The sequence below is a fragment of the Pezoporus flaviventris genome, unplaced genomic scaffold (genome assembly GCF_033815535.1).
Source record: "Pezoporus flaviventris isolate CSIRO_AGI_PZ_B2104156 unplaced genomic scaffold, CSIRO_AGI_Pfla_v1 ptg000015l, whole genome shotgun sequence".
NCBI lineage: Eukaryota > Metazoa > Chordata > Aves > Psittaciformes > Psittacidae > Pezoporus > Pezoporus flaviventris.
Genome location: NW_026892563.1, coordinates 2749612 through 2768326, shown reverse-complemented (window position 1 = coordinate 2768326; position 18715 = coordinate 2749612). Strand labels below are relative to the sequence as shown.

Genomic DNA, 18715 nt, shown 5'->3' with positions numbered 1-18715 from the left:
TCCTTGTTCTGGATGGCCTTCCTCTTTCTGATATTAGTAAGCACATAAATATGATCTTGTGCCATCTATTTAGATGATCCTGAACATTTTTCCTTGTGGATTATTTTGTCGGTGTCAGAGCACAGAGTTAAACTTTTTTTAGTATTATTATTCTAGTCTTTGGTTGGTTGTTTCTCTGTCCTCTGTATATAAAATTTGTAGACTAAGAATAATTATATGTTTTTTTGAGGTGCTACTTAAATTCTGGCAATTCTCCTAGTATATGGGAGATATACTAGGATATATCAGAGATACATCAGTTTACTAGCCCCAGACTGGCTTTGTGGTTGTCCCTAGTACATACCGCTTAAAAAAAAAAAAACGTTCTGAGGTAAAAACATTTCTGTAAAGCAAGCAAAGTGCTATGCCATCAAGCTCTGCGTGCGCCATTTCTTTATGCGTAGAATCATTTTCAGATCTCCTACTGAAAATTCAGAAATCTGAAGGCTAAATGAATGGATTCTATATATATATAAACTCACATTTTTCTCTTGCTTTTCTGAGCTTTTTCCTTACTACAGAGAAATGCTTACCTGGTGAGGCTCTTCTACTTCTGCTTCCTTAAGTGTTTGAAGTCCAGTTTCCTTTTAATACATTATCTAGTTGTTCCTGTAATAAGATCTCAGAAACAAATACAAGTATTTTATGTTACAGCAGAGTTTGTCTTGAATTAAAAAGTAAACATAAAAGAAATTCACATAAATTCAGTTACTAGAAAAAAATGAGCATTTAAGTTTTCATAAAGTACCTAAAAATACAATTTTTTTTGTTATTCTTTATAGCCTAATAATGCTCAAATAGTTTTTCACTGCTTGCCTAGAAGGTATGCGTCCTAATTTTTTTTTTTTTTTTAATCTCCCTACAGGTATGTTTTCTATTCTAATTTGCAGCTGATTCTTAAAGAGAAAAATGATTCACACTTGGTGCTCATGCTGCCCCCCCCCCCCCCTTTTTTAAGCTTTTCTGTTCTACGTTTGATTTGTCTGTGTCCATCCAGTGTTCTTTCCTATGTAGGTATGAATTCCTGTGCACAGACATATATTGTGACTGTACCTTGTTAAAAGCTTTATTCTGAAATACCGGTACTTGTTTGTCACTTCCTTTCTAGGCCAGTGTTGATTTAACACTATTATACTGTTAAGGAAATGTTAAGGAAACTCAAAAGTAATGTTACCTTCTGTTTGTTTCCTTGTATTATATATTTAGCTTCATGGTAACAGAAGCCAGTAGCAACCACTTTTAAGTTGACAAACATGGGTGTTGAGTTTGTTTTTATTTGTTTTTATTTGTTTTTTTTTTTTAAATGTGGCTTTCTGTGACAGTTTTACTTTGCAGTGTGAAGAAGGATGTAATGCAGCTATGTGGCTAGAAATTTATGTCTTGGCACTTTTATTTAGACACTGCTGCAAGAGAAGGCTTGAGAGAGGGGAGCTTTACAAGTTTATAAATAACAAATAAAATATAGACAGTATTGTTGTTATAACTGTAAAGAAGATCACACCACTGCAGCAGCCAGATCACTGGTGTGAGTGTCTGTAGTGGTGTGAAAGTTGTCAAGGAATGGAATAAAGGAGAGGAGGATCAGAGTCTTTTAGCACCCTATATGTAATCTCATTTAATTTGAATTCATCATATAGGGCAATGTTGGTGTTTTTCCAAGTATCAGGGAATGATTAGAGGTGGAGTTTAAGACAAATTCAGTACCAAACTGAACAGCTGGCTTCTCTTCCAGTTTGCTGTAAGACAACATCTATCAACTACTGTAATTAGTACAGTTGGCTAAGAAAGACATTGCTTTCTACAGTGTGAAAGGCTTGTATTTTAATTGAGGTAGATAGTGGGTGCAGTGAGGGTTGATTACTTCTGCATATAATTTTCATTTCTATAAAAGGTTTAGCTTTTATATTTTTAACTGCATTTGGGAAATAGTTTAGGTTAAAATAACAAACGTTCTGCAATTATGTCAAAAAAGGAAACTGCAAATTTGTGGTAATTATAATAAATCTTGCTCCTAGATGTATGTAATGGACAAGCTACTAAAGTTATCCGAGTTCCATTTTGTTTAAAAGACTTGTGTAAGGTCTGCCTATAAAGACTGAAGTGTATCTGAACCCTGAGAAACTGTGAAGACTGGGAATATTCTGTTAGTATCAGGAATGCGAAGTGGTGGTTTGGTTTTGGGTTTGTTTTGTTGTTTGGGGATTTTTTTAGAGGGTGCCCAAAATAACCACTGGAAAGTTGGTTGCATAATAATTACATTGCATTCAAAAATTATTTTTGTTTGTGTATAGAGAACAAGTTAATATCTGTCTTCTTCATTTCTTGTTTTTGTTACATTCTGTGATGCTTTTAAAGCAAATGTGTCTGCCTGATCATTCTGTGTCCCTGAGTCTAAGTAGATAAGAGAAGGATTTGAGGAAGTTCTGTTTCACACATTTTTCACTTCGCCAGGATATCTAGAGAGCTAATAGATGAAACAGTTCAGCAGAAATGGAACAAAGTATTTGAAGTAAAAATACTTGGCAATCTGTTCCACTGTGCTGTTCTTCCGCTGGGATTCTTTAAAATTGCAGTGGGTGGTTTAAGTAGTATGTAATGCAGCTGATCATATACTAATGTAAAAGATGAAAATACAAATGTCCACCAGCAAACAGTTCCCTTGACAAATAGAATGAATCAGGATTTCTTTCAAATTCTGTAAGGATTCAGCCTTGAGTTAATGAGCGTAGCATTTTCACCTGAAAGAAGAAAGGAATTTTAAGCTTATTAGGAGTAGTACACAGCATGCATACATGTACACGCATGCAAAATTTTGTCTGTATTACAATGGAAACTAGCATCTATCCTTACTGGTCATCTTAGATTTAGAACACCCAAGACAAGTGCAAGTTCTTTACAATGTTTACGTTCTTTACAATGTCTTAAAATATGTTTTTTCACCTTCCAATTTTTAAAGTTGCTGGGATGATGCATTCATTCTTTCAAAATTTACATCTGATTTTTTTGTATAAATACACACTCTGGCATACATACATGCTCAGGATTTATAACATGTGGTTTGTTTCCAACTTTGGAATCTATTGAAAAAAATATTTTGAAAGAGAAATGTTGATCTAAGAGAAGTATGTGTTTGAGCGTGCTGATGTGCATGCACTTGCTGTGCACGTACACATGGTACTGAAATGATCAGATACAAAAGGATATTTTCAGCAATAATTCATGCACATAGATTTTGCTAAATACTTGAAAATATATATAAATTAGTGCTTCAGAAGCACAGCTTTAGAATGCTGCCTCTGCTACCTCATCACCAGAACCAGTTAGTGCACATTTTGGCACATAGAGATAAAGGGAAAGTCTGGAGAAAGGAAGACATACACTTGATGGAAAAGGGTCAGGTCAGAGAATACTTAAGCAAACTGAGCATACAGAAGTCATAGAATCATAGAATAGTTAGGGTTGGAAAGGACCTTAAGATCATCTAGTACCAACCCCCCTGCCATGGGCAGGGACACCTCCCACTGAACCATGCCACCCAAGGCTCTGTCCAACCTGGCCTTGAACACCACCAGGGATGGAGCATTCACAGCCTCCCTGGGCAACCTATTCCAGTGCCTCACCATCCTTACAGTAAAGAACTTCTTCCTTGTATCCAGTCTAAACTTCCCCTGTTTAAGTTTGAACACATTACCCCTTGTCCTATCACTACAGTCCCTAGTGAAGAGTCCCTCTCCAGCATCCGTGTAGACCCCCTTCAGATACTGGAAGGCTGCTAGGAGGTCTCCATGCAGCCTTCTCTTCTCCAGGCTGAACAGCCCCAACTTTCTCAGCCTGTCTTCACAGGGGAGGTGCTCCAGTCCCCTGATCATCCTCGTGGCCCTCTCCTGGACTTGTTCCAACAGTTCCATGTTCTTTTTATGTTGAGGACACCAGAACTGTACACAATACTCCAAGTGAGGTCTCATGAGAGCAGAGTAAAGGGGCAGGATCACCTCCTTGGACCTGCTGGTCACGCTCCTCTTGATGCAGCCCAGGATGCGGTAGGCTTTCTGGGCTGTGAGCTCACACTGAAGCCAGCTGATGTTCATTTTCTCTTCAGAGTCCATGGGTCCCAGTAGGATGCACACATGAGTGCTGAGGGACCTGGCAGATGTCACTGCGAGGACACTCTTGATTATATTCCAGTGTTCACAGTGGCTGGGAGAGGTGCCTGAGGACTGAAGGAAGGCAAATATCACTCCTATCTTTAAAAAAGAGGAGGAGGACCCAGGGAGCTCCAGAATGGTCAGGCATACCTTCATCCCTGGAATGGTGATAGGACAACTAATCTTGGAAACCATTTCCATGGACAAAAGGACAAAAAGGTAACTGGAGTTAGTCAGTATGGATTCACAAAGGTGAAATCATAATTGACCAACCTGAAGGGAGGGTGCAATGAGGACAGAGCCAGGCTCTTTTCATCAATGCTTAGTGACGGGATCAGAGACAGTGGGCACAAACTGAAAGGTAGGAGGTTCCCCCTGAACATCAGGAAACATTTTTTCACTGTGAAGGTGACTGAGCCCTAGCACAGGTTGCCCAGGGGGGTTGTGGAGTCACCATCCTTGGAGATACTCAGAAGCTGCTTGGACAAGGTCCTGGTCTAGGTGGGTGTGCTTGAGTGGTGGGATTAGGCCAGATGATTTCCAGAGGTCCCTTTCAACCTCAGCTAGTCAATTCTGCGAAACAGATCTGAGACTTCATCATTAAATAGGGGAAAAGTGTTCTCAGATTTATTTTATCTGCTATCGCCATAGAAGGAATAGAAAGAGAATGCACAAAAAGTTGAAGTTAGTATGTTTGCATTATCAAAGTTGACTTAGTGTTCCTTAGGTCAGATTGCATGTAATACCTTGATAGTTCTTCATATGGCATTGATAAAAATACAGGTTTTTACTTCTGAACAGTTGCCTATAAGTTCTGAAATTCTTTCCTTGTGTGACAGGAAGCATTGCTTTTCAGGGGATTTTTTAAGTTCTGTGCAGACAATGCCGACTTAAGTGCAGAACACAAAAAGACTGGAAGATTCACTGTGTGTTAAAGCTTTCTGGTGACCAGTTTCTTACAGAAGGGGAAATGCTGAAGACGGGAAGCTTTTATAGAATAGTCTCTCTTCAGTAAGAGAGCAAATGTGATTCCTTTTATCACAAGAATTTTCTCAGTGGCATGTGAAGAGTTTAGTGCGGCTGAAATGGGGGTAGAGGGTGTGCTGCATTGCATGGAAATGTCTTGAGTCTTACACTGTCATGTAAAAGTGAGAATTGGCATCACTGCAGCATAGTGGTGCTCATTCAAGTGTAAAAAAGGAGGGCTTTGCCAACCTAGGTCCATTTCGTGCATTTTATATGTGATTTAAGAGGACTAAATTCTTAAGAAGATTGTTTTCCATTAACGGGTTGTGAATCTGGAATGGAGATTATAAACTAAACAGTATGGGCCTAAGCACAAAAGCTTTGGCATTGTCAACTTGTATTGTCCACTCTGTTACGTCTGGATTCTAATGCATCCCTAAAAGTTTAATCCACATTGTTACTGAACTAATATTGCCTTTTGTGACAGATATAATTGTTTTGTGTGTGTGTTAATTATGCAAATAGCATTGCTCAGTGTTTTACATCTACATTTAGGATCATGTAGTTGGTTGGATTCAGAGTTACTGTTTTTTTCCACATACTGGGAATTTATAAACATTTTAGGAAGATACACCACTAGTATCATTCATTCCGTTCTTTTCCTCTGTCAGGAAGAAGGAAATATCAAAGAAATTGCAATAACTCACCATGTAAAGGAAGGACATGAGAAAGCAGACCCTTCACAATTTGAACTTCTGAAAGTACTAGGACAAGGATCCTTTGGAAAGGTTGGTAACAGCTTTTGTGGAGCCAATTTTCAGGAATACAGCATTGAATAATGTTAGGAGGGAAATATTTAGAACAGCCACAATTTTGCATTAAGGCAGTTTTGAAAGTTAGTGCTAACTAACCCCTGTACTTGTGTCAGATCTTTTTATAAAGCAGTAATTTTTTTTTCTAGTTTGTGTAATATGTAGATCTTGAAGTTCCATAGAAAAATCAGCTTGATATGAAATAATTGGGTATTCACTGTTAAAATGGAATGTCATTTTTCTATAACTACTCTTTTATGTTTGAGAGGGAGGTGAGGGTTGAAAGGTTTTTTTAATAACTATTCCAATTTGTTAGCTTGCTAATGGTAGGTCATCACCAGTACAGAAGCTATAGGCAGAATTTATTTTTGTGGCAGTTTGGAATTATAAAGAGCATATTTTAGGCAATAATGGCTAATGAATTAAACATGATATGCCCTAGTCATGTTCATGGTAGGCATTATCTGCATAATTTGGTTAAGGCACAGTGTACTTTGATATTTAGTTCAAGATCAGTTAAAGACTCGGTGTTTCTAGCCTGTAATGAGTACTGTCCAAATGTCCACACTGATATCTCAATAGCTGTATGTCATATTTTCACTTGTCCAAATCCAACTCTGAAGCGAACATGTGGCAAGATAGATCATTGAGACAGAATGCAATATGCAGTGTAAGACAACAGAGCCTTTATATCCATTTTCAGCCTTAAATGTAATTCTGAATGTGATGTGTAAGCTCTGGCATATGATGCCAGATCCATTTTGGATATGGGAGAAAATGAGAATAATCAGTCCAATTCTCATCTGGTAGTAGAAACTTGCTGTTAGTCATGTTATTGCAGTAGCAGTTCAAGTTCAGCCTGGAAATCTGCAAGTCTAGAAACTGTACCACTTGAACTGGTAAGAATTCACTGAGAAACCTGATCCCAGAGTGGTTTCTTACGTTGTTTGATTTCATCCAGAATCATAACCAAGTTTTTACTTGGAAATCTTCAGATCAGGAAAAGTAAATCATTCGGGGAAAGGAAATGTAAGCTAATACATAATTTCAGCAATTCCTTTTATTTTGTTGATATTACTAAATTCAGTGCTATAAGGGGGGATGTGCAAAAGAGAAAAATAATTAACTGTTTAGCTGACTCAAAGTATTGCAAAAGATGCCAGTTTTGTCCTCGATTCTTTAAACCTTTATGCAAAAAGGAATAATATTGTAAAACACATAATCCCTTTTTTCTAACAATTTGCGAAGATGTCACTGCTTTCCATTCAGTCTAAAAAGACTAATTCTGCATGCTTTTCAAGGTCTCTTGATGTTTTTGTAATCCCTTGATAATGCAAAGGGATATTAACATTAAGTGAGAACTATATACAAAACCAGACATAAATCTAATTTCATATAACTTGTTTAATATTTTCATATACCACAACATATCTCTATGCTTTTACATAAATAACCAGAAAACCTGTGGCAGGTTTATTTGTTTTTATTCTTCACTTTAAATCTAAAAACTGGCTCTACTAGAATTAATTTTCTATTAAGGATATTAAAAAGAACCCCCCTCAAGAAATCGCATTGCACTGAAGAAGGAAATGAGACACACTTAAATTGGGGCTGGTTGCTCTTTATTGGTATGTGCAAACTCGTCCTAAGTATGTCATAAAAAAATGTTTTTGCAATGCAAGAGGTTGATTCTTATAATTTTGTATGTTTGGAGGTTTTTTTAATTATTTTGTTATGCATTGATTCATACAGTTTTCTGGATCAACTTTTGTACACACATTTATCTTCATATCTGACAATTATTTTAGTAGCACATTTGCTATGCTGTCTTATGAATTTTAATAAGACAAAACTATTTAGATATTAATATTTAAGGGCTGAATTTCTTTTCAAATTTCTTTCAACTTCTTAGAGAATCTCAATTCATTCTTTCTTTTACTCACTGAAATCAATTAAGTTAACCTGAAGTTAATTTGGCAGACTGTCTTTAAAGAACCTTTTATATTATGAAATGAAGGAATAATATGAAAAATTGCAAGGAAATTTTTGTTTGGCTTTGCAGAATCTAAAGCTGTTGGGTTGAGTTTCCCTGAAGTAATACTGACTACTTGAATTTCACAGCAAAGTATATTGATCTGACTTGCCTTTATTTTCTTTTAAGAATTCTTTTTAATTTTCAATACAGGTCTTTCTAGTCAAAAAAATCTCAGGATCAGATGCTAGACAGCTTTATGCAATGAAGGTGTTGAAAAAGGCCACCTTGAAAGGTAAGCACTGTTAGAAAGAGAGAAAAACAAAAATCTGTGACATTATACAAAAGCATCTTTACACATGTGCTGTTCTACAGATTTTGTCTCAGAACTTTCTTTTATCAAAGGGCAAATAGCAGAATACACTGCTTTGTTTACTTAATCCTTCAGGGTTTACAATACAGCAGTACTGTATTGATAGTTACAGGGGAAAGTAGGTTCCTTTCCATGCTAAATTCATTAGGTGGTGGTGGTTTAATAGAGTAGTTGTGTTACATCTGCCAGCTGACTTGCTCCTGAGCTGTTATTTGAAACTTAATATCCTTCCTTTTTTTATTTGCTGTGTATCACCAAGGATACAGTTAATGCCTTTTGCTCAGTTTATATTTAGGTCATGATATTTAAAAGTGCATTATATCATCTGTTTTATTCTAAAAGTTCTAAGCGCGGGAGTTTAAGTGTTTCTGTAAAATAGGAATATCCAGTACATTTTCCCAAAACTTTTGGCACTATTTCTGGATGTAGGCTGTATTTGATAAAATCTAAAGTTGATCGTCTAAGTTACTTGATCAAAAATGAGTTGCAAATTGTTTTGTTTCTTGTGTGGTTTAGTCTTGAATGGTATGAGTAACAGGTTTAAACCTGAACAATCTCAATTCTGTCCTGGAGAATTCTATCAGGGGAAGAAAAAAAAACAATCTCTCTTTTACTGTAGATTGAATGAAAGTGATCATTCACAGTAATCCCTTAACCAGGATGTGTATTCGTTGCTTTATAACATTTTTTAATACTTCTATCTATTTGTAGTTCTTCAACTCTTGCCTGCACTGAAATTGCAATAATAATTAGGGGATAGTTCCAACAATTTACAGTACTTCATCTATGTTGTTGATTATGATATTGATTTGCAATTTTAATACATGCTTTCATCTGAAAGTATTCATGGAATAATGGAGGGAACAAAATTCACATGGAACTGTGAACTTCTGCTAAAATGGTTACTTGAAGTTTTTCTGCTTAAGAGCTAGTGCAGAATGTCTCACAAATTTCATTATGTATGGCTTTCACTTAAAACTATTACAGAGGGTAAAAGTGTTTTTTGAACAGTTTCCTATATCTTGATTCCTCTGTGTTTTGTGGCACGTGTTATTCTCATTATTTACTTCCTATTTTTCTGAAATTGATTTCCACTCATTTAAGGTACTTTGATAACCTCAGCAGCTTTTCATTCTCCAGCCAGTTAATAGCTTGAGACTGGAGTCAAAGGTCACTCAGCAGTTGCTTTTTCAAGACGTTTGAGGGCTTCTCTACATCACCTTTTGATTGCGTTTTAACGTTACATGCAAAAATTAGTCCAAGCTGTGGATCTAGTTTTGCCTACAGATGGCAGAGACTGATAAATATTGAGATCTAAATCTTGACTTTTAGTTAGAAAGTGAGGCTCTTTGAGGCACTTAGAGTTCAAGGATGCAAAAGGCTTGGGTGGAAAGGTGATGGTAGCGGCAAGATGCCACACTTTTCAACACTTTGGATTTTCAGATGCTTTTGAGTATTTTCTGGTTGCAATTCATGTTTTGGGAAGAGTGAAGTTGCAAACAAATAAAGGTTGCTGTTGAAATCTTAATATGAAATTAATTTAAATGAATTCTTTTTCCATAATTGCAGCATATTTTGAGATCTAATGTTGTAGTTGTAAATAATATACTGTATAACTTCATTTGCCTGAGGTTCTTTAGCTCTTCCATATCTATTTCATAAAGTTATTGTGTTCTAAAATTAAAGATTAAAATGCCCTTTAAGCCTGCTTCTTAATTGAAGGCGGTGTGGATGATTCACAAATCAAATTTAGAGAGAATATTTTCATAGGAATGCAACTATATTAGCCAGAACACTGCTGTAACTACACAGTCCAACCTTTTGATTTTTAGAGCAAATCCAAGTATATACACATACAGCATACAACTTTTAGTGCAGAGACTAGTTTATTAATACACTCTGATTGAAGGTGTCATCTTTCAGTGCCCCTTTATGATGGGGAGAGAGAGAAACAGGGCCAAAATCATTGCTAGAGAGTCTGTCGTCAGATCTAATAAGAAAAGTCAGTAATTCCAGCAGTACACATATGGAAACTATAGTGAGCAAAAGTCAGATTTTAAGTCAAATAATGGCTAATACCCATATCTGAAGTGAGTTCAGTTCCTTATCCTTTTTTTTCTTTTGGTTGAGATTTTATAAATCTAGACTTTCTCTCTTTTCAGGGTCAAGTTTGTTTTCCATGTAACTGTTGCATAGCTATACTTAAAAGTATTTTGACTGGTTTTTCTAAACTGAATCTGCCTAAAAAAAGAATATTCTGAAATTACAATTTTGTAATTGAGATGAACCCTTGGAACAGTGGAATTGCACAACTGTCTTGTGACATTTTCATGACTTTAGATTTAAAGGTCAAAATCCAAATGTGATGCTTGCTCTGTGTTTGGTGAGCACTTATTTTTGTGCTTCCGTTTTTAGGAATCTCTTTTGCAGGGAGATGGGAATTTGATAGGTTCATTCGTGAAAATATACCTATATAATTTTTCACAAATACCTGTAGTTTTGTAAGTGCCTGCTTCTAGGAAAAGATAACCAAGCTTCTCATGGCTTGTTAACTTCACAAGGAATGCCAGCAACTCTAACTTTTGACTGTTTAATTCTCTGTGGTGCTTCCCTCAGGAAGTTGTAACATTTGCGAAAGGGGCAGTAACAAAATGTAGATTTTTTTTTTTTTTTCTTATATCTTGCTCATGTTGTAGTTCGAGATCGGGTTCGGACAAAAATGGAACGTGATATCCTAGTAGAAGTTAACCATCCTTTTATCGTCAAGTTACACTATGGTGAGTTGCAAAAAAATCATTTTTATATTGTACAAATGGGTGCTTGTCAAGATAGTACCTGATACTTGCTTTGTGGTTCAGAGAATCATAGAAAATTAGTGTGCTATCTAAATGCTGATTGTACAAAGATTCCCTACGTAATAATTCTCATGTAAAGTAAGTCCATGGATGACTTGATGCACAGTGCTAAATATTCATAGGACTGTCTGTAGTCCTTACTGTTATTAAAAAGCAGTCATCTGTTTGTGCCTAGCCATTCTTTTCCAAAACCTCTTAATCTTTTGTATATGTCACTCACTTTAAGTGTTTCTTATCCTTATTTTATTTACTGTATAAGAAAAACACAATGGCATGATTTTCAGTTGCATCAAAATTGGTGGGAATATGCCTTTTAGTAGCATGGTCAGCGGTAAAATTTTTCAGGGGGCTGGGGGGGAGGGAGGAGGTGGGGGGTGGAAGGGTGATGTGGGTTGTTGGGGAGGGGATCAGTACTCTTAACGTGTCACGCAGAAAGTAAACTGAAAAAAGAGAACAGTTCCGTTGGGTTTTGGTTGTGGGGAGCAGCTTCAGTTTGTATTTTTCTTCTCGGATCCGGTTTTTCCTGCAGTTCAAACCTCAGATCTCCATCACTCTCACGGGGCTTAAATAATGTGACTTTTACTATTTTACTTGCCACTCTTTTGTGCACTAGACTAGACCTCCCTGTTAAGCTGAGTTTCTAGAGGCTGTTGTATATGTGCATCAGTTACTATTTTGCCCTTTTAAATCTAGGAATTTTACTTCCAAAATCTGGAATGAAATGCTGACTAACTTAAGTATAGCTTATTTTTTTTTACAAATTCCACTGGTGACTTGCTTTGCTTTCACTAGGTATGGGAGTTATTTGGTCTATGATAGAAGAACAGTTATTAAATTAATTTAAACATTTTTTTCCACAAAGGAGGAAGAAGAATAATTAATTTTTACAATGAAAATAAGCGTGAATTATTTGTTAGGTTATTCTTCCACTCATGGGTAAAATTAGAATATGTTTAATTTTTTTTAATTGATTTTTTCAGCTTTTCAAACAGAAGGGAAGCTATATCTTATTTTGGATTTTCTCAGGGGAGGAGACTTGTTTACACGTTTATCCAAAGAGGTAATTTTTAATTTGAAAATTGTCTATGGATAAAATTTGACTGTAAATTACCTATGTTAGGAGAGTTCACTTTTCAAATTCAGTTTTCATTGAATGAAATTTGTAATACCTTCTTTTACCCAGCTAGGATTTCTTTGCATGAAGTAGTCACTCCATGGAAATGCTATTGGTAATTTACACTGTTTCTGAAAAAAGGCTTAGACAAGCTGTCTTTCTGTGCTGCTTTTTGCACCTTGCAAAATTTTCTTCTCCTACTGCCACCATGTCTAAAGATGAGTCTCATAAAGAGCATGGATTTATACAAAGTACTTGTATTCAAATTAACAGATTTATGACTGGTTTTAATATCCAGAATGTAGTGCTGGATATTTTTCCATGATTTGCATATGAACATGAAATTGTATTATTTATAAATATTAAAAAAGCAAGAATAAAACTTCCAGCAAATACATGGTAGAATGGAGATATATCTATCTGGAAGCCAGAATTTGTAATTGTAGCTGCCTTCCGTTTTCCCTTGCTACAGAGTATCTAGGACAGTTGGGTCACCACTACAAAGCTGTATGGTTATTAAGATGAGAGTAGAATGCAGTGCATTTTGTGTATAGATATATCACCATATTTCTGCTGACCACATAAATTACTACATTTAACTCAGTGTAGCCATCTGTTTCAAGCTGATTTTTCTAGTTTGTTTTGCCACGGATAAAGTAGAAATTTATTGGTACTCTAAAACTAAGATACTTTTTTTTTTTATCTCCTTAAAATCCATAATTCTTTCTTATTTCCCAAGAATGAATGTATATCACTATCCTGATGGTGACTTTTTTCATCTTGAGCCACTCAAATTTGGTAGATTTCTTATATGGCTAGATAAGAAATATTCACTATAAGTACCTGAAACTAAGCAAATTGTTTATAACTGAGGGAGTGAAATGCGAGTTGGATGCCATTGATGTCATCCTCATATCAATTTGTGTGATTTTTAAAATAGGTTCGATGAACTGCAGCCTAAAGTTCCTGCTTTTTCCCTATTGACTGCAAAGGGAAAAGTGGTTAATTCAGAGCTAGATGTATACAATGCAGATGTTTGAGGTTAGGAGAGATGAATTCCATGCAGTGTTTATAAAGAACACCCACACATAGTGTGGGTGTATTATCATCCTCATGGGATCTTTCATTATTTGAGCTTTTAAATGTTTCTCATAGAGATTTTGCTTCTTGAATGTGTCTGTACTTAAATACTGGCTATTTTGAAAAAGTAACATCAGCAGCAACCTTTTATACAAGCTTTGATACTGCTTTCTGCCTTTAAACTACTAAGGGGAAAATTATTCTAGTGTCTTAATTATTGCTTAATATAATGTTCATCTGTGCGCCCCATTGCCATCCTTTTTTTCCAGGTCCATATGCTGTATCTAAAGATATTAGTCCTAAATTCCAAGTAAAAAAAAAAAGGGGGGGGGGGGGGGGGGGGGGGGCTGAGTAGTAAGTAGTGCAGTAGAATCGTATCGTGAAGGTTTTTTTTTCTTCTTTTTCTAGATTCTCAGAAATATTTAATTATCATGTTTCCTGTCAGTGCGTAATAACAGTTGTTGGTAGAATTGGCACAACATTTTCATTGAATGTAAACAGGGATTAGTTTGTCTTCCCAATAGAAAAAATGGCATTGCTACTTCGGATCTTAATTGTGCTCTTACGTAGGTTATTTCTTTATTTTATGCTTTTATTTCCCTTGTCTGTAGTTACATCTCAGGCTGCATCTTAGGGGCTTTGCCATTGCTGTAACTTATTTTTCATAGTACTTAGAGACAGACTCCTCAAACCCAAGATGAATATGGTCCTCTTGTGCCTTTGACTTTGTAGATGAAATTAAGGCATTTGGACTTCTTTGGTCTATTTGTTGTCTGGAAATGAAATGGTCACATCCAGTAAAGACATTACTCGCTTTCTTTAAACACTTCCCAAAATTTTTCAGCCCCGCTACAACGTGTCTGTCTGCTCTCTTGAGCAATCAGAAGCAAATAACCTCAGTTTTGCAGAAAAAAAATACTATATTGGCTTCAAAAGTTCTTTTTCAGGAATGTACTGTGAAATAATATTTATTATAAAGTCCAATTTTTTTCTAACCAAGAAATTGGAATTTCATGGTATTTGTATAGAAATTAGTTAAAAGTATTATGAAGAGCTATTCTACAAAACCAGTGTTACTATTGCTTGGTTGATGCTAGTGTAAGCTTTACAGATTTTACATGTAAAATACATTGGTTTACTTTTTCAGGTGATGTTCACAGAAGATGATGTTAAATTTTACCTGGCAGAATTGGCACTTGCTTTAGACCATCTACATAGTCTTGGAATAATATACCGGGACCTAAAACCAGAAAAGTAAGACTGCTCTGCAGCAACTGCAGTATATTAATTTGATTTCTATTGTACTTCTACCTATGCATTTCTCTTTGCAGCTGTTAAAATTCAGTAATTTATTATGTAAACTGAAGAGGGAGGGAGGTGGGGGAAGCTAGCAGGCTGTTTTAATTAAAAAGGTTGAATTTTGTCCCTTACCACCCAAACCATTCTGATTTCATTTCCACTAGAACTTGAGCATTTAGTTTGAGTGATATGCCAATTACGTCCATGGTACTTTAAGTAATGAGTATACTGAAATATTCCTAGCTTTCTTTTTCCAGGTTGATTAGAGCATACAGTGGGGAAGAGGTGATCTTGGTTTTTTTTGGTTTTGTCATTATTGTAGAATTTCTGGACTAGAAATAAACTTAGAACAAATGCATGATACAAAGTTAGACTCGAATGTTCTTTTTGTTCTCTTAGGCATTTGAAAGCCTAACAACAAACATTGGGTTTGGTTTTTTTTTCCAACACTGATTTTTACAATGCACTGTAGTAATAGCAGAATGAGGTTTAAATTTTAAAATAAAATATGAAAATAATAAATCACAGGCTTTTAGTGTATTGATGATCACATAATTACATTGAAGATTTAAAATAAGCTTGAAGCTGCAGTTCTGGTATGGTGTTGTGTCTCAATATATTAGTCATGTATGCTTCATTCAGATGACTGAATTCTGTCTCCTGTTTATGTCTTTCCTCCAGAGATTTATTTATTTTATTTTTTAATGTAGTTCTAGAAGTTTTGAAGTAGAAAATGTCACTGCTATCATGTGGAACATTTGAGCCGTTCAGATATAAATGTATGCTGTGGTGTTACCCTCTGCCTGGAGGGGTGTCTAGGTGACAATATAATGTGTGCATTTCTGTTATGCTTAATCAGATAGTTAACATACTCTGCCTCATTGCCAGGAAATCTGTAATAACTCTGAAGTCTTAATGGTGAACATTATTCTCTATTATGGCTGTATGGAGAACCTGAAAAGTCTGTGAGATAACTGTCTCATGCAAAATATTGGTGGAAAAGAGCAAATACAAGTATCATAGAACCTGGCTGTTCTGTGGAGCTTCCATTAAGATAGCTTGTTCTTTTGTGCATCTTGTGGAAAAAAAGACACAAATTTCAAAATGTTTAGCCCTGACTAAAAAGAAGGGAAATATTCGAACTCGGATCAGAAAGCTGGGGACTTTTAGCAGGAGTTGGCACTTACAAATGAACAAAGAATGGTGTTTAAGCTTTGGGAGTGTTCTGTTAAGTAACTCTGAAGCGAGGAAAAATAAGCTTACCAAGTGGAAAAAGGTCATTAAATTGCAAAGCAAGAGAACTTTAGTTATTTTGCTAACATTTACTTCCAAGAGGAGAAGAATGAAATAGTGATTGTCAGAAGACTAAATAGCTACAGCCTTACATATAGGGGCTTTTGTGTTTGTTTCTGGGTCGAGGTTGTTTTTTTTTCTGTTCGGATTTTTTTGGTCTTTTGGTTTTGGTATTGGGGGGGGGGGGGGAGGTGGTGGTGTGTGTTTGTTTTTTAATTATTTGGTTTTAAGCCTTGGATGTATCTGGTTTAAAGAAAAAACAACAAACTATCAAAGGTTAAAATACTGACAAGTTATGAATGAGACTGTAGTAACTTTCATTGTAGCCTATATCTATACTGTGGAGCTGTTTCCCACCATGGCAACTGCAAGCAGGAAATGGACAAGCAGTGTGTGCCGGGGTCGTGTCTCATTCTCAGAATGAAATGCAGCTCCCCACAGAAGAAGCTGGAGGAACTAAGTCTGCTGTGTAGGTGGTGTTATAGAGTCCAGTTCTTGAATACTGTACATGCTTTGACTTGCAATTATATGCAGTGGTGATTAAGGATAGTTGGCATCTTGGTGAAGTGTGACCTTTTTTGTGACTGAAATAGGCAGAAGCACACGACCTGCTCTTGAGTATAGGGCCTGTGTGTCCTGTCCTTTGGTACAGCACGAGAATATTTATTACTTGATGTTATTTGAAATGGTCAACACCCTTTGAAATGATTGTATGCTGTTCTGTTTATTCCTAAATGTTGTCAGCACATTGTCTGAAACAACAGTCAGAAAATATTCTAACTATTTTATTTTATTCTTTTTATTGTTTTTTAGCATCCTGCTTGATGAGGAAGGACATATCAAATTGACAGGTGAATAAAGGGAAATTGCAACATCTGGAGCTTTTCTGTTCATCATAAAATCTTTTAATTTTCTTTTCTTTTTTTTTCAGTAAACCAATATGGTAAAATAAGTGATTTTAACTGGTAGGTAATTTTTCTGTGGAGCAAATAGTGCAAATATGTTGAAATAAATCACATACATAAATATTTAAATATCTGCTTTATAATTATATCTGATGTTATAGACCTATGGTAATATGGGGAGGGAAGGAGGATTCTCTAAGCCCGTTATGTGTAAATAGTTGTATATACAAATGATACAAGCATTGCATTTCACATTATGGCAGAAATATTAACAGTGTGTGATTTAAAAAAAATTACATTTAGAACTATTTTTCTTTTTCATTCCAGATTTTGGTTTAAGTAAGGAGTCAATTGATCATGAAAAAAAAGCCTACTCTTTCTGTGGAACTGTGGAATATATGGCACCAGAAGTCGTTAATAGACGAGGCCATACACAGAGTGCAGACTGGTGGTCTTTTGGTGTTTTAATGGTAGGTTTCTGGTAAATGTAGATGGTAGCAAAACTGTGCTTTGCAAGGTTTCGTGAAACAAATCAAACATTGAACTCTTAAGGTGAGCTTTCAATGAATTCTCATTACAAAAGAAGTCTAAATTATATGAAATTAATAACAATACAGCAGAGTTCGGATCAAGAACATGGGCTAGGTCTCATATCAACACCAACAATATGCCATATTTTTGTTATCATTGAAATACTGTGCAACTATTGTAGCTTGAATGTTAGATACTAAAGTACACAGGAAAAATACTGCCTCTTCCAAGGCAGGGAAGAAATTTAGATCCAAATTTTAAATCTAAATTTATTCTCAAGTGGAAAAAATGAGTGGTAACTTTCTAATTAGTCTCGAGTGTAATTGCAGCTCAATGAAATAATGACTGCTGTTGCTCTCCAACATAAAATAATCTAAACGGCTCTGAGCTGATATGGGATGTAATTGTTCAGTTGCTTACAGTGTTTCTGCAAGGAGTTAATTTCTGTAAAGTTGCAGGATAGGGGGAAATAATGTGTCTATCAGAAATGGCTTTGGACAATAAAAATAGATCGTGTTTGGTATTTTAGGAGTGCTGAATGGCTTTTAATATTCATAATCTTTGTGTGCCTTTTTGACATAAAGATTAAATAATTGTGTTTGTAAAGGAAATGTTTGTTTCTTACTGCTTCTGCTACATATGACTGTAACAGTACAACTAACATGCACATTTTGTTGTGAGGACTCTTGTGTCTGAAAATAAGTCATCCTGTCGCCTTTTAATCATCCAGAATGCTGTTGTGATCTGAAAACTGACTATGTAAAAGCAGCACCTGATAAGTAAACTCGCTTAAGACAAACACATGCACACCCTCTCACAGGTTCACATTTTGTCAGTCAGAACACAATTAAAATGTAACTGCTGTAGCTGCAGAAAATCTGTTGTTAACACAAGCATAGTTAAAAGTTCACCTTTATAAAGTTGGAAAACATAACTTTGTGCTTATATATTGGGAATGTCAAAACTGAAAATTGCTGAAGGATGTTAGGTGTGACTGGTATAGCTGTCACAGTCTAAGAGTATTGCATTATAAGCACTTTGGCTTCTACTTTGAATACAAAAATATAACTATAAAAAGCAAATACTCAAATTAGTATATGGAATACAACACAGTTTTCTCTGACACATTTTTGTTGCTTGCATTTCTTGTTTACATCGTAATTTTTATAGACAATCTATGTATCCACTCTTAAATCATTCTTAATTAGAATCTGTGTTGATTGGGAATTCAAGTGGTTGTTGGTGTGGTATGAGTACAAAGTATCTAGAATGAACAGAAGTAACAGCACAGAAACAAAAATTAGCAAAACATCTCAACAAATCATTTGTCC

The 18715-nt window shown here is 35.6% G+C and overlaps 1 protein-coding gene across 3 annotated transcripts in view; it reads left to right on the top strand.

Moving 5' to 3' along the window:
- RPS6KA3 (ribosomal protein S6 kinase A3) overlaps positions 1 to 18715 on the top strand; it is a 76208-nt gene that overhangs the window by 30092 nt on the left and 27401 nt on the right. For all 3 annotated transcript variants that reach the window (XM_061453243.1, XM_061453245.1, XM_061453242.1), the window contains exons 3-9: positions 5822 to 5938; positions 8148 to 8229; positions 11004 to 11084; positions 12143 to 12222; positions 14504 to 14610; positions 16762 to 16799; positions 17181 to 17323. In XM_061453243.1, the coding sequence (XP_061309227.1) occupies positions 5822 to 5938; positions 8148 to 8229; positions 11004 to 11084; positions 12143 to 12222; positions 14504 to 14610; positions 16762 to 16799; positions 17181 to 17323 (648 nt within the window). The remainder of the gene's footprint in view (positions 1 to 5821; positions 5939 to 8147; positions 8230 to 11003; positions 11085 to 12142; positions 12223 to 14503; positions 14611 to 16761; positions 16800 to 17180; positions 17324 to 18715) is intronic.